This window comes from Crocodylus siamensis, chromosome 5 (genome assembly GCF_052110815.1).
Source record: "Crocodylus siamensis isolate JL-2025a chromosome 5, ASM5211081v1, whole genome shotgun sequence".
Classification (NCBI taxonomy): Eukaryota; Metazoa; Chordata; order Crocodylia; family Crocodylidae; genus Crocodylus; species Crocodylus siamensis.
Window position 1 is genome coordinate 22,251,429 of NC_143399.1, and position 24,643 is coordinate 22,276,071.

At 41.5% G+C, this 24,643-nt stretch overlaps 1 protein-coding gene across 1 annotated transcript; it reads left to right on the top strand.

The window, feature by feature from the left end:
- Positions 1-306: 306 nt before the first annotated feature.
- On the top strand, positions 307-23,497 carry ACADM (acyl-CoA dehydrogenase medium chain). The gene is made up of 12 exons (XM_090046431.1): positions 307-633; positions 3,539-3,629; positions 4,631-4,728; positions 4,844-4,913; positions 6,107-6,207; positions 6,294-6,374; positions 8,468-8,598; positions 10,432-10,540; positions 14,102-14,242; positions 14,330-14,425; positions 18,242-18,490; positions 22,145-23,497. Exons 1-12 carry the CDS (start codon positions 610-612, stop codon positions 22,214-22,216), a joined length of 1,263 nt encoding a protein of 420 aa, XP_089902557.1. The 5' UTR covers positions 307-609; the 3' UTR covers positions 22,217-23,497.
- Positions 23,498-24,643: the final 1,146 nt, after the last annotated feature.

The window sequence follows — 24,643 nt, forward strand, 5'->3', positions numbered from 1 at the left end:
TCGTATCACTACAGGACAGAGGACAACCGGACTGTCCTCTACCATGCCCACCCTAGTCCTAATGCCAGCTTGATTAAACCTGCACAACTGGGTCTGAGGGTGGTAAAAACGACTCGAGGGGAACAAACCCCCGGTTTGCGACCCCGCGGCGAGGCTGCTGTGTGACACCAGCCCCAGGCGCGCAGATGAAACCTGCCAGCTCAGCACTTCCCCAACAACCCCCCCCCCATTTTAGTAAGTTAAAAGGGGGGGGGTCAGCTCCCCTGTCAGGAACAGGCCTGTCTGCTACAGAAAGCCATCACGGCCGCGTGCCCACACGCAGACGGGCAGCCCCTCTCTCTGACCACGGACCGACACGTTTCTTGGCCTGGCTGAAGAAGTGGGAGGGACAGGAGCGGGCCTCGGAGGTCCGGAGGCGCCTGCAAGAAGGGGGATCCTGCGGGCAACGAGGCTGCGGCAGGTCGCACCGAGGGGCAGACAGCGGCTCTCCCGGCCGCCGCGCGTGGCGCCCGGCTGCAGCCCCCACCCGCGGGAGGCGGGCCCGGCCTGGCCCGGCCCGGCCCAGCTTCCTTCCCGCTCGCGTTGCGGCCCGGGGAGGACGAGGCCGACATGTCTGTGCTGCAGATGGCGCGGGTGAGGCGGCGGCGGGCGCCCCGGGGCTGCTTCCTACCCTCCCGCCTGTGGCGGTGCGGCCTCGCGGGGGAGGCCCCGTCTCGGGCCCGCGGCTGGGGCTGGGCGTGACGAGAGAGCCCGGCCGGGGCCCAGCTCTAGGGCGCGGGTTGTGGCTGCGGAGCCTCCCCGAGAGGGGGAAGCGGCCCGGGGGCCTGGCGGCATTTCCCCAGAGACGAGGCAGAGCCCAACAGCGCCCTCTCCCCGCATAGGGAGCCGCCTCCTCCTCGGCTCTCCCCACACAGTCATTTTGGGAAAGTTCAACAAATCCTGCGGCTTATCTTTAAGGTTGATTTGCCCTCAGTCTGTCGTGTGTTGAAACCCGTTCGTTTCTGGCGCTGGTGTCTGTGACTAGTACAAGCCGAGCGAAACGCTGTGCGGTGCCAGGTTCCTTATTCCTGGGTAATGATATTGTCAAGGAAATGGTCGGTGGATTTGGCTCTGCTGCGTTCATTTGTAAATCCTTTGCCGGGCAGAGGGTTTGTACATTAACGTTAGACTGACAAAGCAACTTTACTTAGCTTTCTGTTTCTTTGCCGGGGTAATCCAAATTGTTTCCTACTCGTCCTTTGATTCATTTTACTTCTGCAGTTCAACCCAGTAAATATTGTCCTTTTTATTTCCAAATAATTTAAGAATCGGTGGGTGCATTTGTTTTGGGGAAAGCTTACCTAGTTTCAGCCACTGGCGATAGTTGTTATGGCTGTGCGAAATTTCGTTTTGTTTCAACTCATTTAGAGGTTGAAACAACAAAATTGAAGTGAAACAAAGGGCGTCGAAACCACCGCGAAACAAAATGAGGCTAGTCGAAATGTTTCAAAAGTCAGAATATTTCAGCTGTAGAGCTGGGGATGGCAAGTCAGTTCAGCTGGCCTGACTCCCCACCCCCAGTCTGATCTAGCAAAATGTTGAAACAGCCTCACTGTTTCAAGGAAGCAAAACAGAACAGCTGTTTTGAATCGAAATGAAATTCGAAACAGAACATTGTTCTGTTAACCTGAAAACTCAAGGCGAAACAGGGCAGTGCTGTTTCACGCAGCCCTCATAGCTGTGCGTGGTAAGGGGTGCTGTAAACAGAAGCAATTTCGCACTACCCGGAATTTGTAAAAACAACAAAAGCACAGGCAAAAAAAAGAGGAGGAAGTCAGTAATTGATTAACATTAGGGAGGAATGTGTACTCTGCTTTGTGCGCAATTGTGTGTTTCTGAAGCAGAGGAACTATAGATCAATAACCATCTGGAGGACGAGCTTATTACACAGATAGCGAAAGGACTGCATGCTGTGCAGATTTCTTAGACGAGGACTATGTCCTTGCAAGCTATTCTGGCAGATTCTGATGTCTGCAGGATCTAGTATCACTCTTACAACTATATAATAGAGAAATCAAAGATAAGATTATGATAATTCATTTGAACTGGTAGAAAGGGGTGGGGATTTACCTTGCATTAGCTGCTCTGTGCTAATTCATTTGTGCATGCTCTTACCCTGTAGTAAATAAAAGCCAACCTGAGGCATAACCAGCACCAAAAGAGACCTGCTGGAATCATGTGACACCACAATCTGTCCAGGCACTGTATGAATAGGGCCTAAAATAGCCAGAGGCTTCCTTTATTTTTAAAAGCACTTGGAACTGCTGGGCTGTACCTGATACAGTATTGGTTTTGAAATAGGGGAACTATTAATCAGTAGTGGTGCTCTCAGGCATGTTATGTTGCTTCGCATGGGGTTGCCTTCCAAAATGGAAGCAATGTAGCCATGACTACAATAAATGGTTATAAGTAGACTTAAGGGTTAGCTAAGTAGTTTAGGGGTGGCCTAATTGGTAGTGGCAGAATGTTGCTGCTCTGATTCCAGGTCAGCAGGCGGCCTAGGCCAGGGGGGTGCAAAATACGGCTGGATCTGGCCTGCCCAGGAATTTTACCCAGCCTGTGGTGGGTCCTTTGGCCCCACCTGGCCCAGGTGCAGGGGGGCAACCCATATCGTGACACATGGCTGGTCCTGCCATCCCTGGGTGCACAGCAGGGCAGGGGCAGCATGGTGGCCAGAACTTCACTGCCCAGCACCCCCACAGCTCCTTTCAGCTGCCATTGTTAGTGTATCAGCTGCTCCTGGACGCAGACCCACACCCACACCCACCACCAGCGGCCCTGGATACAGTGTGTGTGTGGGGTGGGAGGTCATGGAGACTGGCTGGGACCCGCACGAGCAAGCCATCGTCAGCTGGGTAGATGGGATGGAGGCGGCATCCAGGAGCAGGACAGGTGGTCAGGGGCTGAGGCTGGGATCATGGGGCAGTGACAGCATGGGCAGGGGCAGAACTGTGATCCACTCCCTGCACAGCCCTATGATGGGTGCCAGTTCCGTGGGCAAGGACGTGTGGGGAACGGATTGCAGTTCTGCCCTGGCCTTGTGCTGTCACACCCTGTGGTCCTGGTCTCAGCCCCTGACTGCCTATGGTCCCATCCCATCCACCCGGCCGAGCATGCCCTGCTCATGGGGGGATCCTAGCTGGTCTCCCTAGCAACCCTGCTTATCTCAATCCAGCACCCCCAGTGGTGGATGCAGGGTGTGATGGACCTGGGCCAGATAGTATCAGTTGCCCGCTGCCCCCCTAGCAATCACTCCAGGCCAGGTCAGCACCCTACCCCCTCCCAGCCTGCAACAGTTCACCCAAATTCCTAAAGTGGCCCTCTAGCCAAAATAATTGCCCATTCCTGCCCTAGGTAGAGAATTGCAGTGTGCTTGAAGGTGCTGTTGTATGTGTGTTTAGTTTTAATGTGTTAGAAAATTGCACTGGGGTCATTCTGGTAGTGTTTGGAGCATTGAGTTGTGGACATCCTAACACTCATGTTCCTCTCTTTTGAACAGGTGCTTCGCGGCATAGCTCAATGGAGATCATATTCTACTCAAGCTGCTGGAGTGCTGCATAAAGTCAAACCTGGAGTTGGTTTTAATTTTGGTAATTAATGCATGTCTGAGAAATGTTGCCAAGTACTCGCTAACAAAATTTAAAGATAATTTTGTTGTAGATATAGCATAGCCATCTTTCAGTTGCTCAGGAATGTTTTCAGATTATTGTAGTGTAGCATGATACTGTAATTCCAATTCACATGGGTTTCATTCTACACACAATTGTTTGTTTATCTTTTTAAATACTGCTACAGCCAACACTTCTTTCTTGATCAGCTAAGAAAAGCCTTGCATAGATCTATTCTAAAAATTCTCACAATGTGGTTTTTATTCCTTAGTGCTGGAGGCTTCTGTCCCTGGATAACATAGTCACGGTTTGTTTTGAAATAGGGGGTTAGTTTTGATAGGACTATAGTCATGCTTGAAAGGATGTCAGCTAGAAATAACTCAAGGTACTGCAATTTGGAAGTTTCATAACTGGTTTGTGGATCCCTTTTCTTAACTTTTATCACATGTGGAAGAATGATACTCTGAATCTCTGCCAGCGTAGGTTTCATTATGGGATTTTATGGAGAGTAGATGAGAGAGATTTTTATGAAGAGAGAGTCTAGCCCTAACAATCTTGCAAATCTGATTTCTCCAAGTGCATGGCAGCAACCTTGGACTTAGGGGCAAATACTGTCAAACCTTAACCTTGCTCATTCCCTGCTCCATTCCCATCTGTACAGCATTCCTTATTTATTTTGATAGTATATTCAATTTATGTGAATGTGAAAAGTTTAGCTCTTTCTTTTATATATAGTTATATTTATGTATGTGTGTAAAAGAAAGAGCTACGTTTTTGACATTCCTGAAGTGTAGACTTTAAGAACAACACCAAAAATCATGAGAATTAGAAACATTGGCTTAGGTAGTGGTGGGTTTTGGCACTCTGGAATCTGTCAAGCCTTTTTTTCCTTCATTCAGGTAGGAACAGATTAATAGATAATCTTACAATTGGGAAGTTTAACTACAGTGTAGATTGTGTAACTAAACCATTTTGTTTTCTAGAGCTCACCGACGAACAGAAAGAGTTTCAAGCTACTGCTCGTAAATTTGCTAGGGAGGAAATTATCCCTGTTGCTGCACAATATGACAGAAGTGGAGAGGTAGGCTTGCCAGATGTTAGAGGAGAAAAATAGTTATATAACCTAACCTTCATACAACTGGACTATATTGGCTTCATGAACCAGGATGTTAACATATCTCTCTTTTTATATTCAGTATCCTGTTCCTCTCATAAAACGGGCATGGGAACTTGGTTTGATGAATACCCACATACCTGAAAGTTGTGGTGAGTAAGCATTTCTAAGCTATAAAATTAAGAGAGAAGAATGTTAAAATCTATTTTGAATATGAAGAAATAAAGGGATAGCAAGCAGAAAAGAATAAGGCTGTCTTAGTGAATGATTAAAAAGTTCTAGACATTAAAAGGCATAAGATATGAGTGGAGAGTATATTGGTACATGAATTTAACTAAGTTGTAGACTTTGGGCAGTTATACACGTGCTCTGGAGGGGAGGGGCAAGGCTTGAATTAGAATGGCTTCAAGAGCCTCTTTAATTAAAGTGCCTGGAGCATTTTGCATATCAGTGTCCTTGGAGAGTTTTGTGTATCAGTGTTGTCAAATGAGCTTTAGTTAAAGTGCCCCTATCACTGTTTTTCAGCACGGGAATGCTACTGCACGTGATCCTGGGATCTGCTGGAGTGCAGTAATTACCATACTCCCAACATGCTGTAATTACAGTGTATCAGAGCAGTCTCGCTGCATGTGTATAGGCAACCTAAAGGACTAATCTGGCTGGCTCCCAGAATTCAAAGATCATGGAGTTATCAGTCAGACTTTCTGCCATAGCTAACATTTGGATTAGTGCAGTATAAGAATAGCCAGGGAACTGATTGTCTTATTTCTCTGCCTCTCTTGGCTTCTGTTCTGGCATAGTTTGGAGTCATCTAAGGTTTAACTGCCCCATTTGCTGGCTGAGGCTAGCTGCAGCACATTATTGTTGTGGCAGTCCCTAGGCACATGTCCTATGGTAAGAATTTTGGTGGTAAAGAAGCCCATGCTGCCCGTTTTGTGCCAGCTCAGAGATCTTTTAATACAGGGAGATTATTGGCTGATCAGATAACAGCTAGCTTCTTATGGGCCTGGAATCTGGGAGAGAATCTTGACTCTTAGACATAGGAAGAAAAAAAAGGAATTGACAAGAGGTTTATTACAAAAACACTTTCCCAGAGGTAAACTCCTGAGGATAGCTCGTATACAGACCTTGATGCTGTGACATGCTACTTCTTAAGCAGTTTGTTATTACTTCCACAAAACTTTGAGCTCTTGTGCATGGGAAACTATTCAAATGAAATGGGTGATAGATAAAAAACAGTATGTGAACTATATGGTTTTGTTGTTTTATTGAATCATTTTTTATAATGAATCATTGCATACTTCAGCTCTAAACTAGTTTTGGTAAATGAAATATTTACCTGTAGGTGGACTTGGACTTGGCACTTTAGAAGCATGCTTTATTACAGAAGAATTAGCTTATGGATGTACAGGGGTTCAAACTGCTATTGAAGCAAATTCTTTGGGGGTAAGTTGCATCTTTTTCCTACTATTTTAGACTGAAATATATAGAATGTTGTTCACTATATTTAAAGAATAAATCTTCTCTTGTAGCAAATGCCCGTCATAATTGCAGGAAATGAGCAACAACAGAAGAAGTATCTGGGGAGAATGACTGAAGAACCAATAATGTGTGTAAGTGCAGCTGCTACTTTGTAGTGTGTTTAGGACCAATTTTACCTTATTTTGAAAAAAGTTACAAGGCATACTGATAATTTGCTTAACCCATATTAGCAAACTGACAGTCTCCCTCATAACAGTTTTTATCAGGAGCATTAAAATCATTGTAATAAAATTAATAATTTTCTTTTTAAGAGGAGTGAAATAAAAAGAGAAGCATTACATTTATGTGAGCAAATGTACAACTTGGAAAGAAAATAGCGGGCCTTATTTCAGAATATCAAAACACCGAACACTCAGGAGCTATTATAGCTTGAAGGTTGTGAAGACTTGTGTCCGGTTCAGTTAGGTTTTCATAAGTAAGGAATCCAAAATAGAGTATTGTAAGAGAACAAGATAAACATCCAACATTACTTTGCACTGTTATCTCCAGGTTTCAGAGCATGTCACGTACTCTGATGCAGAAACTGAAGCAGAGAAAATTTGAGATTTTTGGGTCATACAGAGTTACAGCTGTGGAACAGAAATCACCCTTTGCTTATATATAATCAGTTTTTGAAGTTTTGTTGATGTACAAACCTATGGATATCTGGATTCAGTTAACCCAAACTTATTTGTAATAATTTTAATCTATAGAGCACAGCCTCATAAATAACTTTTTAAATTCTTCTCATCCAAAACTACATACTTGGGTAGTCTTACTTGGGTACTGTGGCAGGTTGTGGGGCCCAGGGCAAATCAGCCTGCGTGGGGCCCGGATGTGGTGGCAGCGGGAGTGGGTGGCAAGTGGCTGGACGCAAAGCATTTGGTGTTCTTGCATATTCCAGTTGTTTGTAATGGGATTCCATTGTAACAGATAGCATAAGACAGCCCCAATTTCTTGAGATCTACAATATCAAAAATTGCAATATTGCATCTAGAAGGCAAAACTAAAATGAATGTGAGGTCCATTTTGCTGATTATAAATGGTATTTTTAGTAAAAGGCTTCAGTATGTCCTGAATGGGCTTTGTAATGAGAAATTGCATTTGAAATATAACATGGGAGCAATAGATGCTTGTCTCCATGTGTTTATGCTGTATTATACTTGACAGCCTGTTATTACATATCTGTGTGCATGCATTTTTACTGACAAGCTGCCTGTCAGAACAGAGTAGTACAATTAGTTTTCTTGGCATTGAGCACAAATGTTATCACTGCCAGGGCTATTTTTGATACTGTGATGCCACCTTTCTACCCTCCGTATATATTTAACTAAGAAACCTATATAAGCCTCATGTAATTCTTTTTTTGTACTCAATAAAAGAATTATTAGATATATCCACATGTTAGATTGTGTTACTGTCTGATGTTCTAGTAAACTCTTCTGTCTTTTTAAGATAATAGCTGATCTCAATATATTGTACAATATGGGAGCTTACATTTTTCTGTCTGGTGGATTTCATCACCAATGTGACATTGCTTTGTCCTCCTGTGGGGGAAGTTGGTTTCTGTATAGCTCACATGTTCTGCTGAAACTGACAACAAGGTGCCACTGTAGACCAGTGAACTCCTAACACATGGCTCAAAAACATGTTACCTGCAAGACCCTTTGACATTGCTCATGACCACAGGAAATTAAAAAGTTCAAATTGAAGTTGACAGGGAGAGCAAAGTGTCATGCTATCCAGAGCAGATTACTTGCCCAGTATTATTGGTTGGGGTCAGCAAAAGTCAGGGATCACTGCCGTAGACTGAATTATTAACAGTTGTTTACAATAAAATGCATAAGGAATAGACAGGAATAGGGACTTAAGAATTCTTACGCACATCTCTGCCTACTTTCCCATTACTCCAGAAATCAATTACAGATCCACTTATCAAACTTTTTCATATTTTCTAGCTAGTGATTCACTCTGAAAGTATTAAACATACCTTGCTTTTTACCTAAGTGTTTTGCTACAACTTCTTTAAATATGTTTGTGGAAACATATTGCATGACTGCATACAAAAATGCAGAACTGTTACAGGTGTTAGTTTGGTGCGCATGCTGCATGATAGCTTATGCTTTCTTCTTCATTAAATATAGTGAATTTTGTCTTCAGTATTTTGCTTTGTGCTTTCCTTTAGGCATACTGTGTAACAGAGCCGGGAGCAGGCTCTGATGTGGCTGGTATAAAAACAAGAGCTGAAAAGAAAGGGGATGAATATGTCATCAATGGCCAAAAGATGTGGATTACAAATGGTGGAAAAGCTAACTGGTATGTTAGTTAGTTTAGTATTGGCATTACATTTTCGGTTACTGTTAAATTCTTCTACTTGCTTTAATAAAACTGAACATTTCTACAGCTTAAGTTTGGGATAAATGAACATCTTACATACTGAGCTAAAGGGGTGAGGGAGACTTACTGCAAATCAGGTGCTCCACAATAACTGTTTTGATGTCCACTCCTATCCTGTGGTAAGTGGAAGCTAAATTCATTAACTCGGAGCAGTTTCAGTTGGGGTAAGGTGCCCTAGTTTGCTTTTCTGCTTACCACAAGATGGGAGTCAGCTCAGCAGTTACCATGGAGCAGTAACATGCAATTAAGTCCCACCCCTTTTTATCTCAGTATAAACTGTCTGGCATGTGTTGCATTTATGGTGAGATTACAATATATTAATCGTGCCATAAATGGCAACATGACTATGTCCAGACAAATTATGGCACTGTAAATTAAACATGTGCATGCTTCAACATCCTGATGCCAGCAGTTGACTGATGTCAGCACTGAGACCTGGGCAGCTCTTGTCTGGGGTGGCTTCAGTCCCAATGTCAACAATTGCTGGTAGTTGGCACTGGACCTCGGTTTGATGCTGACACTTGTGTGTGGTGCAAATAGGTTACAGGGTTCCTGCGGGGGGTGGAGCCAAAGAGCTGAAGGGCTCTGGAAACCTTGTAGCACTTGCACCCAGCAATTTTAAATTACTTCACCTATTTAAGTGTTGGTTTATAGTGGATGCATCTACATGTGCACCCAACTGCACAGTTGTTATTGCACAGTCATGTAGTACTTGCTAAATGACTGTGCAGTAACCGACATTACTGCGCAGTCCTGGTGGCACATGGGTCATTTCCAACCCTACTGCGCAGTAGCATTAGCATCATGGTACATGCCTGCTGACACTACGTCATTGTAGTGATGAGCTACATTGCCGCTTGTTGCTACAGCAATGTAGGATCTTGTGTAGATGTGCCCAGTGAGTCCTGGGGCTGTTTGGGTCTGGGCCTGACAATCAGTTGGTAAACCCAGTGCAGGGTTTATAAAAATCCAATATCCAATTTGTATGGTGTTTTTAAAAAAATAGACTTTTACAACTGTCTCCAGCTGTTACCAGTGAGCATTTTTTTAAAAAGCATAGTTCTCTTATCCTGTCCAATGTAATATCTTGTACCAGCCACTTCACAGATATTTCTTTTAATGATTCAAATGAAAGTGTTACATTCACAAGAGGAGATAATGTCTAGGATTTTCTATTTCCTCAAAGTTTGGGGGGAAAAAAACATGTAACTAGCCTGCAGCTGTCTTCTGGTATCGCCGAATAGTACAGGTGTGACTTAGGAGTTAATAAGCTTCTCTTAGAAATTAGCTACAATTTAGAGCCATAATAATAAAACTTGCCAGGGATCTGTGGTAGCTGTGTGCAAAAATTTACACAAATTGTTTTGTCGCTCGATTTTATTTCTCTGTTGTGAAAAGATCCATCTCTTTAGTAGATTTTTTGTGATGTTCCCAATAATAGCAGCATCACAAAAACTCACTCTAAGTTCTGAGGAAAAAGTGGAAAACTATGTCTTTGTAATTTTGTTGGTACTTGGATACCAGTGGGTTTACTAAAAAACACACAAAGAAATGTTTTACTATTTAAAGTAGTGTGCTTTTTGTTCATGTAATCTGTAAAAATAAAAATACATAGTGCTGCCTTTTTTGATGGGATTCATGTTAGGAAGTAGGTGCTAGCTTAAAAATGTCTGTTAACCTGCCACCCAAGTGAAGTATCTAGTTAATTGTGAAGTCAAGTGTGAATTTCTTGTTTCTCTGTGTTTGCACTAGGTATTTTCTGTTAGCTCGTACTGATCCTGATCCAAAAACCCCTGCAAGCAAAGCCTTTACTGGATTTGTTGTGGAAGCAGACAGCCCTGGAATTCAAATTGGAAGAAAGGTGAAGTGTTTATGTAATTTATTCTTTTAAATTAAGATATCAGGAGTTAACATTTTACAGCTCAGAAAGCAATAGATTGGTAGATCAGTGTTAAAGGAAAAGTTACCATTACATAAATGAATATTTATTATATATATATATATATATATATGTACATCATAAGTCTTTGCTTTGCATATGGATCTTCTGTGTACTTAGTAGTGCTGTTTCTTGTACTTAGTAGTGCTGTTTCTATGTTGTGGTTTGCTTAAGATGTTGTTTTGGGCTGTTTGGGATAGGACGTAGAATTAAACTAAATTCATAGACTTTCATAGACATTAGGGCTGGAAGGGACCTCGGAAGATCGAGTCCAGCCCCCTGCCCAAAGGGCAGGAAGTCAGCTGGGGTCATAGCATCCCAGCAAGATAAGCATCCAATTTGCTCTTGAAGGTGTTCAGAATAGGTGCTTGAACCACCTCTGATGGCAGATTGTTCCAAACCTTGGAGGGTTGGACAGTAAAGAAATTCTTCCTTACGTCCAGCCTGAAACAGTCTCGCAGTAGTTTATGACCGTTCGACCTCGTCATCCCTTGGTGCGCTGTGGTGAACAAACGTTCCCCCAGATCCTGGTGGTCACCCCTGATAAACTTACAGGTGGCCATCAGATCACCCCTGAGTCTGTGCTTTTCCAGGCTAAAGAGTCCCATCGCTCTCAGCCTGTCATCGTAAGGTCTGTTTTCCTGACCTCTGATCATGCATGTGGCTCTTCTCTGGACTGTCTCAAGCTTCTCCACATCCTTTTTGAATTGTGGAGCCCAAAACTGAATGCAGTACTCCAGCTGCGGCCTCACCAAGGCCGAGTACAAGGGGAGAATGATGTCCCGGGATTTGCTTGAGAAGCATCTATGGATGCAAGCCAACGTTTTGGTCGCTTTACTAGCCGCAGCATCACACTGCAGGCTCATTTTCATCTTGTGGTCAGTAACGACCCCCAAGTCTCTTTCTTCCATAGTGCTAGCCAGCGTAGCACTGCCAAGCCTATAAGGATGCTGCAGGTTTTTCTTCCCAAGGTGGAGAACCTTGCATTTTTCGGTGTTAAACACCATCAGGTTCTCATCCGCCCATTTGCTGAGCCTGTCCAGGTCAGCCTGGATCACCTGCCTTTCACCTGGCATGGATGCTTTGCCCCAAAGTTTGGTGTCATCGGCGAACTTGGCCAGTCCGCTCCTGACTCCAATGTCCACATCATTAATGAAGATGTTGAACAATATGGGTCCAAGGACAGAGCCTTGATGGACCCCACCGGTCACAGGACACCATGATGAGTGACTGCCATCAATTACAACCCTCTGGGTCCGACCACGGAGCCAATTTCCCAGCTAGCGGATCATGGTGGACCCAAGGCCACAGTCGGCTAGTTTTGCCAAGAAGTGATCATAGGATACCAGATCGAAGACTGTTTGGAAGTCAAGATATATGACATCAATCTCTTCTCCCTTGTCCAGGTGATAGGTCACCTGGTTGTAGAAGGAAATGAGATTGGTCAAGCAAGACCTACCCACAACAAACCCATGCTGGCAATCCTTTAGGATGTTGGCCTCGGCCAGTCCATTAAGGATGCCCTCTTTAATAATCTTTTCTAAGATTTTCCCTGGGATAGAAGTCGGGCTAATGGGCCTATAGTTAGCCGGATCCACTTTCCTCCCTTTCTTGAAGATAGGCACCACATTGGCCTTCTTCCAGTCGTTGGGCACTACACCAGAGCGCCAGGAGTTTTTAAAGATCCGTGCCAGGGGCTGGGCTATGATGCTCGCCAGCTCCTTGAGTACCCTGGGGTGTAGATCGTCAGGGCCAGCTGACTTGAAGGTATCCAGCTTCTCAAGATGTTCCTTCACGAGGTCAGCATTTATGGAGAGCAGAGGATCTCCCCACCTGGACCTGCCTGTCCCGTAGCTGGCATGGGCATCCCATGGGAGTGATGAAAGACCGATCCAAAGTACCCATTTAATAAGCTGGCTTTTTCCTGGGCGTCAGTTGTCAGTTGCCCCATCTGGTTCAGCAGGAGTCCAGTGTTGCCCTTGCTTTTCCTCCGGCTCCCCATATCTGAAAAAGGACTTTTTATTGTCCTTGATGCTCGAAGCTAGTTGGAGTTCAGTTGCAGCCTTGGCTTTCCTGGTTTGCTCCCTGCAGGACCGGACCAGTGCAGAATAATCCTCCTTGGAGATTAATCCCATCCTCCATCCTTTGTAGGCTTTTCTTTCTGATGACTTGCTACTTCTGTTTTATTAATTTTGTTTAGTTTAAGTCAGCACAGTCAGGTCACCATGGTGTTAAAACTGAAGATCTAGTTTGATCTTACTTTCAGTAGTGTAACTCTTAATAAGCAGGGAGTCATACGAATGCAAATCAGGATTCATTGAAATCAGAATTGCAGCCAAGGGCTTCTTATGTTTTAGCTGAAAATCTGAGATCTCCAGGCAAGCGTAACTACTGAGCATGAAAAGGAAGCAGCTAATCTACACCCTCTTAAATAAAAAATCCATGTGTACTTATTCTTACAAGTAACACTGCACAGGAGAGGAAAATTCTTTACTCCAGGTTTCCCATTTTGCATTTAATAGCACTTTGTGTATGTCTGCATAGAGAGTCTCTTGCTTTTTTATGTGGCTCTTTTGTAGGGAAAGGAAAAATATGATTTCATATCTACCAAAATTGTCCAGTCCGTTCAAGTGGCAAAATCCAGGGATATCAGATTTACCCAAAAACCTTGTCTGCCTATGTCCTTAGACCAACATGGCTACAACCTATACCCCTGTAAAATCCTGGGATAGCATTGGTATTATACTGACTCAAAATGCCCATTTAACCAGAAAAGAAGCATACCTTCCATAATTCTTAGGGTGTGTGAGATCGATCATTTGAATTTTACTCAGCACGTCATATTTGGTTCTCTAAGCTCTTGAAGTGTTGCCTAAATACTGATTGACTAATTTAAAGAGATTAGAGGGACTGTCACACAGATTTAGAGCTGATGATTATAGCTTTACATTCTTTAAATGTATACCGAACAAATCAAGTCTCAATAGAAAAGACTTGATTACATAACATTTTAATAGAATTCTTTTATTTCTGTAGGAATGATTTGTCTCTGAGTGTTTGGAACTGTAAATGTTACTTGTTTACAAACGGTGAAATTATCACTTCTGATTGTATGATAGAAATAAAGAAATTAAAGATCAAGAGGACAAAAGCAATTAATAAAATTGAAATATCTTTAAATAGCAATTTTTCACCATGAATTTCTCAAGCAAGGTTAAAATTATTCAGTGCAAGAATCTGAAAGTACAGCCTTCTTAATCAGCTTTTCTTTTAAATGTTATTTTAAAAGGGGTGAACATTTTAGTAACAGCTGATTCTACATTGGTATTTGCAGTATGCATGTATGAGTATTTTGTAGGTATAACAGACGTGTTTATTGGTTGAGAAAAATCTCTTTTTTTCTCTCCTAGCAAGCCAATGTTTAGAAAACATTGCCTTGGAAGCATTTTGTTCCAATTACACTTTTGTAAACTTCCTTTGCAGGAGATCAATATGGGTCAACGCTGCTCAGATACAAGAGGTATTGTCTTTGAGGATGTGAGAGTGCCAAAAGAAAATGTACTCATTTCTGAGGGAGCGGGCTTTAAAATTGCTATGGGAGCTTTTGATAACACCAGACCTCCAGTAAGTAGCAGAAATAAGTTGTCTTCAAAATATTTTTTTTAAATGGCAGATTCTAATTTAATTACTTATTGTATCTACGCAATGCAGGTAGCAGCTGGTGCTGTGGGGCTAGCGCAGAGAGCACTGGATGAAGCTACTAAATATGCTATGGAGAGAAAAACCTTTGGAAAGTTGCTAGTAGAAGTAAGTTTATAATAAAATGATAAGCTGTAGTTTAATAGCATGTGTGCTACTAAAATAGCCTACTTTCATAAATCTCCTTGATTTCGTAAAGTAGCACAGCACCCTTTTGTCCTTGCTCTGGTTTCCAAAATTACAAATAAAGCTAGCCATGTGCTAAGTCCACGGATTCTTAAAGAATGAATTGGTAAGCAGTCTGGCTTTCAACCCAAGTGCTCACACTTAATGGCAGCAACCAGATATTCAGTCCTTTTCCTTATTAGGAAAAGCGTTTCACAGAAAGAAAGATTGATCCCATATTCTCTTTGATGCACATAAAACAAAATGTGGAATACTAATACAGTTAGAGACAAAGTAGACTGGCAAGCATTGAGATTAACGACTGGTTTAAAAAGAACTTTAAACTAGGTTTCCTGGGGATGGAAAACAAAGCTCTGAGGTAAATGGGGAAGCAGTGACCTGGAGGAAGCACAAGCAGGAGGGGCCAAATGGGGAGGCTTTCTAATTCTTGAGAAAGTAGGATAATTGGCTAGTTACCTCAGATGTTTGTACACGAATGCCCAGAGCTTGGGAAACAAGCAGGAAGAACTGGAAGTCCTTGCACAGTCACGGAACTATGATGTGATTGGAATAACAGAGACTTGGTGGGATCGCTTGCATGACTGGAGGGAGTACTGTCTTGGGTGGGTTTAAATTGTTTAGGAAGGACTGTCAGGGGAGAAGAGGAGGGAACTGATGGGTAGAATCCCCTGGGAGGCCAGTCAAAGTGGGAAAGGAGTCCAGGAGAGCTGGTTGTACTTTAAAGAAACCTTACTGAGGGCACAGGAACAAACCATCCCAGTACCAGCAAGTATGGCAGAAAACCAGCTTGGCCTAGCATGAAATTCTTCAATGTACTAAAACACAAAAAGGAAGCTTACAAGAAGTAGACAAACTGCTAGGGAGGAGTATAACAGTATTGCTTGGGCATGCACGGATGAAATCAGGAAGGCCAAAGTGCATTTGGAAGGCTTTCTACTAATATGTCAGCAACAAGAGAAAGGTCAAGGAAAGTGTGGGTCCATTATTGAATGGGAAAGGCAACCTAGTGAAAGGTGTTGAGGAAAAGGCTGAATGCCTTTTTACCTCAATCTTCATAGGCAAGGTCAGTTCCCAGACTACTGCACCTGGCAGCATAGTTTGGGAAGGAGATGAGCAGCTGACAGTGGTGAAAGAACAGGTTAGGGACTATTTGGAAGACCTGGATGTGTACACGGGGCCAGACACGATGCACCTGAGGGTCCCGAGGGAGTTGGCTGATGTGATTGCAGATGTGATATCCATTATCTTTGAAAATCTGTGGCAATTGGGAGAAGTCCCAAATCATTGGAAAAAGACAAATACAGTGCACATCTTTAAGAAAGGGAAGAAGGATCCAGGGAACTACGGGCTGGTCAGCTTCACCTCAGTCCCTGGAAAAATCATGGAGCAGGTCCTTAAGGAATCCGTTTACAAGGACTTGGAGAAGGTGATTAGAAAGAGTCAGAATAGCTGCGCTGAGGGAAAGTCATGCCTGACCAACCTGATTGTCTTCTGTGACAAGATGACTGGTTCTCTGAATGTAGGGAGAGCAGTGGATGTAATATACCTTAACATTAGCAAGGCTTTTGTTATGGCCTCCCACAATATTTCTACAAGCAAGCTTAAGGAAGTGGGGGTTGGAGGAATGGACTGTAAAGTGGATAGAAAACTGGTTGGATTGTTGGACTCAAAGGGTAGTAATCAATGACTCAAAGTCTAGTTGGCAGCTTGTATCAACCAGGGTGCCCCAGGAAGCAGTCCTGGAACCAGTTTTGTTCAATATCTTCAATGATGTAGAAGATGGGATAGAGTGGACCCTCAGCAAGTTTGTGGATGACATCAAGCTGGGTGAAGTAGTAGATATACTGGAGGATAGGACTAGCATTCAGAAATGTCTAGTCAATATGGAGGATTAGAGCAAAAGGAATCTCATGAGGTTCTACAAAGACAAGTGCAAAGTCTTGCACTTAGGACAGAATAATCCCATGTACCACTACAGGCTGGGGATTGACTGGCTAAGCAGCAGCTCTGCAGAAAAGGACCTGGGGGTTATATAATGGACAAGAAGTTGAATATGAGCCAACAGTGTGCCCATGTTGCCAAGAACGCTAATAGCATAGTGGGCTTCATTAGAAGGAGTGCTGCCAATAGATCAAGGATAGGGACACAAATGTTGTTTTAAAAAATATTCATTTAACCTCCTCTAGTTATATCTGTTAAACGATTAACTAGTAACACAGCAACTCTGACAGAGCTGTTGCTGGGAGCCACTCCTGACTCCTGGAGCCCTTTGACTGGGAGAAGGTGGGGAGGAGGCAAGCCCAGCCAGACAATACAGCTCATATAAAGCCTGGGAGGGAGGGAGCAGTTGTGAAGAGCAGCTAATTGCCTAATTGATGAGTCATTAGGCTGCTTGCTGTTTTCCTCTTAGGTTATGGGTACTAGCAGTGGCGACAGGTAGCAAGTGTTGGGGGTACATGTGCCTGGATGCAAGACCAGGGGGCTTGCAAGATGGATCTAGACCAGGGGCGAGCAATTATTTCAGGTGGGAGGCTGCTTAACGAGGTTTGGTGAGCTGTCAAAGATTGCATGGGTAACCGTGCCCTTTGACAGTTGCCCTGCCCCCTGGCACCATCTTGGGACCAGAAGTCCTACCCCAACCCCTGACATTTGCCACCAGAAGTCCTTCCCTTGTGCTGCCCTAACCCTACCCCCACCCCCCCGAAAATACTCCTTTGGGGTGGGGGGTTGCCATCTTAGACCCAGAAAAAAATCATGACCAGAAAAAAACAAATCATACACTAAAAGTCAAAGACCTATTAGAACATATTTTAATCTTATTACAAAAATATTTTTGTCATGATTTGTGTTTGTGTAGTGTATATAGAGGTGATTGCATAAGAACTCAAAAATAAATTCTTAGTCTTTTATATTGTGTTCGGGTGTGGTTGGGGGTGTGTGTGCGCGTGTATATGGTGGGGGGGGTGTGTGCATGTTTATGGTGGGGGGTATATGGTGGGGTGGGGGGGTGTATGGTGGGGGTGTATGGTAGGGGTATGTGTATGGGTGTATGGTGGGGGTGTACAGTGGGGGGGTGTATGTGTATGGGGTATGAGGGGAGTTTGTCAGGGGGTGTAGCTGTGTAGGGAGCCCCAGGGATTACAGACAACCCAGCCAGGGTTGCGCTCCTCGCTGCACAGCGCTGGCACCAGCACCAAGCACAAGCACCCCTGCCTGCTGCTGCACCGTTGCCTGCTGGGCTATGCCCTATGAGGGCACTGTAGAGGGGAGTTCCCATACCCCCTGACCCTCCCTCACACCCACACTCTGCCCAGCTGAGCTCCATACTGCCACTACCCCCTGGGCACAGGCTTCTTGGCTGGAATGATCTCGTTGGGGCTGGTCCTGCTTTGATCAGGGGACTGAACAAAGACCTCCTGAGGCCCTTTCCAACCCTGATTTTCTGTGATAACTAGAATAAATAGTAGACTGTAATATAGATCCCACTAACAATTACGTAAACAGAATAATTCAAATCACTCAAAACTCAGTCTTGTCATTCAGTAGTTTCTAATTCTTCATCTCTTAAAATCCTTCCCGGACTTGTAATATCCTGCCATCCCCACCGATATACATCTGCAATAGAATTAATTCAATTTTAATATAACAACAATATTAAATATATTGTATTTTCTTTTAATATTCTATACAGAATTCTTAAGTAGGCAATATTAACCTTTTTTCTTTCACCAACCATAGCATCAAGCAGTGTCCTTCATGCTGGCTGAAATGGCAATGAAAGTGGAACTAGCTAGAATGGCTTACCAAAGAGCTGCCTGGGAAGTTGATTCTGGTCGCAGAAATACCTATTATGCATCCATTGCAAAGGCATTTGCTGGTGACATTGCAAACCAAGTAGCTTCAGATGCAGTCCAGATTTTTGGAGGAAATGGATTTAATAGTGAATATCCAGTAGAAAAACTAATGAGAGATGCCAAAATCTACCAGGTAAATAAAGCAAATAATTAAAATAATCCTATACAAGTCAACTTAAGTGTATAAACACAAGTAATGGTTACTAACTTAAAAAATAGACTGCTAAATATGAAAAACAGCCTTAAAATAATTCACCTGTTATATCTGGGGGTATAGATACACAAGTTTAAAAGAGAGAAACTATCTGAAGTGTAGTGCTTTGCACTTTTCTTTACTGAATTTCATCTTGTTGTTTTTAGACCCTTTTTCAATTTATCAAGATTTAATTTCAATTCTTACCTGGTCTTCCAAAATTCTTGCAACCCCTTCCAAATTTGCAGTTCTCAAGTTTTATTTGTGAGCTCTATCCCATATCCAATCTGTATGAAAATATCATGAAGCAGGAACTGGGATTGGGGAAGCTCTCCCCACCCTTGCTTCCCTGCACATCTGGCTTTAAATCACCATGTTTGCAACCCATCTGGGCTGTACGCATGGGAATTTAAAAACTTGTGGGCTGTCTTGATAACCTGTCCCCTTCTCAGGCAAGGGAGAGGATAGGCTGTCAAGTAATGGGCTCCCTAACAGCAGAAGTGGGCCAGCAAACAGCCCTATAGTGTCTTTTGCCTGGAGAGCTGGAATGTGTATACACTCCTGTTCATGGGCTGTTTTTTCACTGGTAAGAATTTCTGACATTCTAAAGAGAGTTTGCGCTTATGAAGGAAGCTTTGACAATAATCAGATCAACATAGATAGATGTTGATAAATTACTGCAAATCAGCTCCACCTCTCTCATTGTCTCCTCAGATTTTTTAATTGTGTATTCAGGGTGCCTTGGATTTGTGATTATGGTTTTGTTTTATTTATACAAGCGGCATTAATTTTGTGCAATATATTTTTATCTTAACAATTCCCCTTATATTTGAGGAATGCATTCACATATGACTTGATGTTTCTAAATTTACTTAATTTTGCTATTATCCAACATGACTGGGACTTCCTGATTTCAAAGTTATTTTGTAAGAATTGTAGTATTAAGTCTTCCACCCAGAGACTTGGATTTTGTTTTTGTCGTCAAATCTCTATTGGACTCAAAAGGAAGGTTAATAATCAGGCAGGTGCTCCAACTTTTCTGTAGTCATCTTTGGGTCATATTGGTTTTAAGGTAATTCCTACTAACCTCATTTCAAACAACACTTTTTTCCATTCATTTGTTGATTGACTTCGGCTTCTTTTTAATTCCTGAAAGTATTTTCTTTTGTGATTTTGATTGATTTTGTTATAAATGCTTGTAACATGCTTAATTATTAAACTTCGTATTGAAACTCCCCTCCCCCCTGCCAAGTAATAGAAAGAATTTCTTTACAGCATCCTTCTAAATGTGGTTTCAAGAGTTTTAATTCTTCAGACATCAATTACTCACCAGCTGTGGTGTAATTCATTTTCTATCAATATTTTATCCAGCCACGCTTCTCTGGCTGGGGAGTAAGTTAGAGTACCTTTATTTTTTGTGTAGCTTAAGGAAAAAGATAATCCACCATGTTTGTTTACAGATTGAGGAAACAATCTTTAAATAACATACTACTACTTTTATCCACTTCCATTTTAAAGAGAGTATTCCACTCTTGGATACATAGATATGGTATTTTATGTGCTTCTTGTCCTTGATTATATTTTACACATCATTGTCAGCCTTTATTACTGCTTCATCCTGTGATATATGCTTGCTGACCATATGCTTCATAACTGAAAATTTTTCTTTTCCTCCTACTCTTTTATTTCTGTATTTGATTATACTCAGTATTAGGTATATTCTCCCATATGGTGTTCTGGTATAATCCTTTCACCACATTCTGTTCTCAGTTTAATTTAAACTACACATCTGAGCAACAATGATCATGATCTAATTTAGAAGCTCTGTCTATGCAACTCCATTTTTTGAAAATGGCCTTTGCGCTTAAAGTGCAGAAAATTCTTAAGAGCCTAAAGCTAGTTCCAGTTGCTTTCAAACTGAAGTCTTTGTGAATCTTAACAAGACTTAAAAGTTTCAGTGTTCTGATGATACTTTGTATTGTCTTTGATCAGAGAACCTAGCAGCACCTTATTGTAGAAATAGAGAAATTGAGCCCGTGTAACCTTAAGCAAGTTGCCAAATTTGTGCAAGTCTTAACTCCCAGGGCTGGCCTTGATTACTAAACCATACATTCCTCTCAATTTTAGTATACTTGAAAAGGACAGAGACCATAATGCAGATGTCTGCATTAACACTGAGACCTTAGTTTATATTTTGTAATTGTGTTTTTGTTTTCCTGCCAGCACACTGATTAGAACACAGGAGTAATGGAAAATAATAAGAGAAAAGGTGGGGGGGGAAGGTATGAGAATGTGGCATAAACACTGGAATAGCGGTGTGGGGCTGGGTCATAGCAAACAAAAGGAAATGGTGAAAAATAGGCTAACAGAAGTCGACAAAGAGGGTAACTAAGAAGGGAGAGCAATGATGGAAAATTGAAGTTTAAGGAAATGTAGATACAGAGGTACTGAAGCTTCTAGCATAAGCAGTCTCCTTTTATCTATGTGGCTGTTTGTAAACTCAATTTTGCAGGCTGAACAAAATGCATTTGGGTGTAATGCTGAATGGCAGCTTTCTGGTTGTGCAAGTGACTTGCTAAAACCTGTACCTGAGTGCATGTTGCCAACTCACAACTCTGCACTGTTACAGCTGTCATGTGTAGGGTCCTGTATCCTCCTCACAGCGATGTACTGTAATGTTTTTTTCCCCTCTTTTTGCCCGGGCTCATGTAGGCTACATGACCAAATGCATATTTTAAAGTGTTTCAACTTACACCAACTATGTACCATGTAGCCACCATACTAGGGTCCTGTATCTTCTTTATTCTCTACAAAGCCATGTAATTAACTATGATTTTTTAACATTCAGTAATGAAGCTTTGCTTCCCTTGTCCTGTGGGTGAGTAACTGTGCCCACACCAACTGAGCATGCTCAGCAGGCTACAAACTGGTCAGGCATGTATGTCGTGTCCCTGCTTCCATTCTGGATCCATAACTGCATCTAAATCCAAAAACATAGCCAGCACAAAACCCATGACTACCAAGTGTTAAATGCCAAAAGAGAAGAAAGAGGGCCCTCCTTTGTTTTAGCCCCTACAGCTCAGTGGTTAGAGCATTGGCCCAGAAAGCCAGAGACCTGGGTTCAGATACTCATATTTTCCTGACCACTGTATAACCTACTGAGTGTGCTCAGGTCTGCACATGCATACTTAAATATCCACAGCACAGAAACAGGGCCTATAACAACCATCCATGTATACAGCTAGAAAAACTGCCATTTTAGGTTCACAAAGGAAATAGAGGTCTACCCATTTTTTTCTTTTTTTTTATATCATCTTCATTTAATTTACAGTGGCCAAGAGACAGGGAAAGTGACTTTCAGTGTTCTTGTAAATAATTCCTTCCACTTAACCTGTTGTTGTCCAGTTTCACTATTATTGTTTTCAAGTCTTTTTTTATCTCCTTATTTTTCATCTATGGTCCCAGACAGGATTAAAGATTTAACCTGTTTGTGCTTTTTCAGATATTTCTATATGCTGTGTCTGAACAGATTTTTCTGCATTTTTAAAAGCTATGTAACCATAGTTTAATTTAGTTACATTTTTTCCTTTTCAGATCTATGAAGGAACAGCTCAGATCCAAAGGCTAATCATAGCCCGAGAGCACATTGGCAAGTTTAAAGTTTAAAGACATTTCTATAAACTGTTTTGGAATCGAAGACCTCTCTCAATATCCTCATTAAAGAAAGAGATTGTCAATATATTTTTAAGTGGGAGAAGTATAAGAATATTTCTTTCACAAACTTTTGTGTTTTCTGTACATGCTCTTATATAACTGTGACAGTTTTCTTCCTCCTTGGGGCCTACAAAGTTGTTATTTTTTAAAGCATATCTTTGAGTGCCTTCTAAAATGGTGTTTTTCTGAGCACATTTTCCCTGTCAAAAGTCTTCACAATTAAATCATATAAGTATCAGAAGACTTTAGGAATCTTCTTATTGTTAGTGACAACATTAAAAATTAAAACTTAAAATACTACAGACTTCCTTAGAATTTCTCCAGTTTTATAATATTCCAAACTTTCTCCCATTAAAGTAAATTGCTGTTTTGTTATTTAATTCAGTATAAGCAGTTATGGATCTTAAATGAAGAAAATGTATTGAAATAGTCAGTAAAGCTTCTATTCTTTTTTCTCAGGGGTTACATTCTGCTGCATGTGGTCTCAAAAATAGTAGGTTTCATTTTCTTCAAGGTTTTTGAGCTTCTGGGTTCTGGACACTTGCACTTTCAGAACATTTAAAATGAAGTATAGATGAATTTTTATGCCCTGCTAAGTCGTACCATATGCTTACAAATTAAACTGTGGATTATGATGTTAGAAAAATCTTTCATATTGCAGCCGCATAATTACTACTTGTATATTGTCTATAAGATACTTGTCTTCAAAAACCTACTTATGTGAGCAAAATATATTTTTACAAGCATATATCATCATACTATGATGCTTGTTTGCCTTACTCATCAGAATCCAGTAATGATGAAACTTTCCTATTCAGTTTATTTTGGGTATGTATTTACAGTGCCTCAGAAATACTCTCTTGTTATACTTTCTTCTCTTCAGCATTTCTAAAAAAAACCTTTCTTTTTGTAGGCAAATACTATGAACAACTTTCAAGAAATCTATGCATGCTAACGTATTTGTTATAGTAGAAAAACTGAAGTACAGTCACTCAGGTTAGAAAGTTTTAGGTTGAATTGTGTGCATTCAAAATAGCATTAAGGATTACCGTGCCATATTTTTGGTTATAGTAACAATATTTGACATAGATATTACCTCATAAATTCAAGTATAGTGTTGGCTAGAAACAGTAAATAACTCAGTACTGTTTTTTTGTCAGGGTTAATTTATGACTAAAAAGGTTTTTATACCACTGCTGAATTATGGTAATAAAAAGCATCGTTTTCTCAAAACAGAGGTGTGTACTATTTCTTGTTGTTTTTATTTTCACACTGGGAGTGATTTTTTTCTAAGAGACTGCAACAGAAAATGGAGAGTATGAGAGGTTACTACCCCTAATAAGATACTGAGCTCATTGCATTTTCAATTGTATTTAAATAAGGCCAGACTTCCAGCTAACAATAAATAGACTATATGATCTTTGTGAATCATTTGGTAATTATAATGTAGTTCCTACATATTCATTGAAGGTATCGCAAACCACTTTTGCAGTTGACTATCACAGTCAAAGCCAGAGGCTGAATAGTTAGCATTGCTCATAGAGGAAGTAACTTACCGCTTTGGAATCAGAAAGATGTCTTCTATCTGTTTTGGGAACCTAGCTAAATTCAGGATTTGAGTGAATGTTGGGCAGTATTCAAAAAGTGTTCCCACGTCTTCCTTCCCTGAAATATTAGTTCAGTGTTTGCTTTTAAGTTGCTTAGCTGTGACAGAATCATTTTTGTAGGGGGAAAGCATTGTCTAAGCCTTTTTTTAAGTAGTTAGTTTCAAATACCAGGTGTATACTTTACTAGGTGGTACTAGCAAACCTTTATCTCTTCTCTCGGTCTGAAATGTAACGGCTTGCTGAAGGGAAATGTGTAAAGCAAGCTCTTGTACGACAGCAGGACAATGACCACTGCACACCTTACTAAGGAAGCCTGTACCTAGCATCCATGCTTGAGAAAGAAACATGTACATTTGAAAGACCTTTATTTTCATATGGTGGTTCTATGGAAGAAAGTGATTAAAATACAACAAAACAGGAATTAGGTAGGTTTTTTGTTTTCTGATACTGACTTCTGAAATGTTAATTATACAATTTCATTTTTTTCCTTGTACAATTGAGTCTCAGTTGTTTGGGCTACACTTAAGCAAAACTCTGACATATCTTTTATGTATATTTTACTTCCATTAATCCAAAATGAAGTGAAAAATCGTACTTGGCTACCTAAAAAGAATAAGGGTTATTACTTTCCTCTCTAAAGGATACAAAATCTCTGCTTTTGGAGTTTAGTGTATATGGCTTCAGCATTTTGCCAGCAGTCATGTATCTAATTTGCAATGTAATTCAAGATAAAAGGAGTACTGGAAAGCCCCAAAATATTCTACAAAGTGAA

Coding starts and splice junctions, on each gene's coding strand:
- ACADM (XM_090046431.1), top strand. CDS start 610: ATGTCTGTGCTGCAGATGGCGCGG. Junction 6,375..8,467: donor CTGAAGAACCAATAATGTGT/GTAAGTGCAGCT, acceptor GCTTTCCTTTAG/GCATACTGTGTAACAGAGCC. Junction 14,243..14,329: donor TTGATAACACCAGACCTCCA/GTAAGTAGCAGA, acceptor TACGCAATGCAG/GTAGCAGCTGGTGCTGTGGG.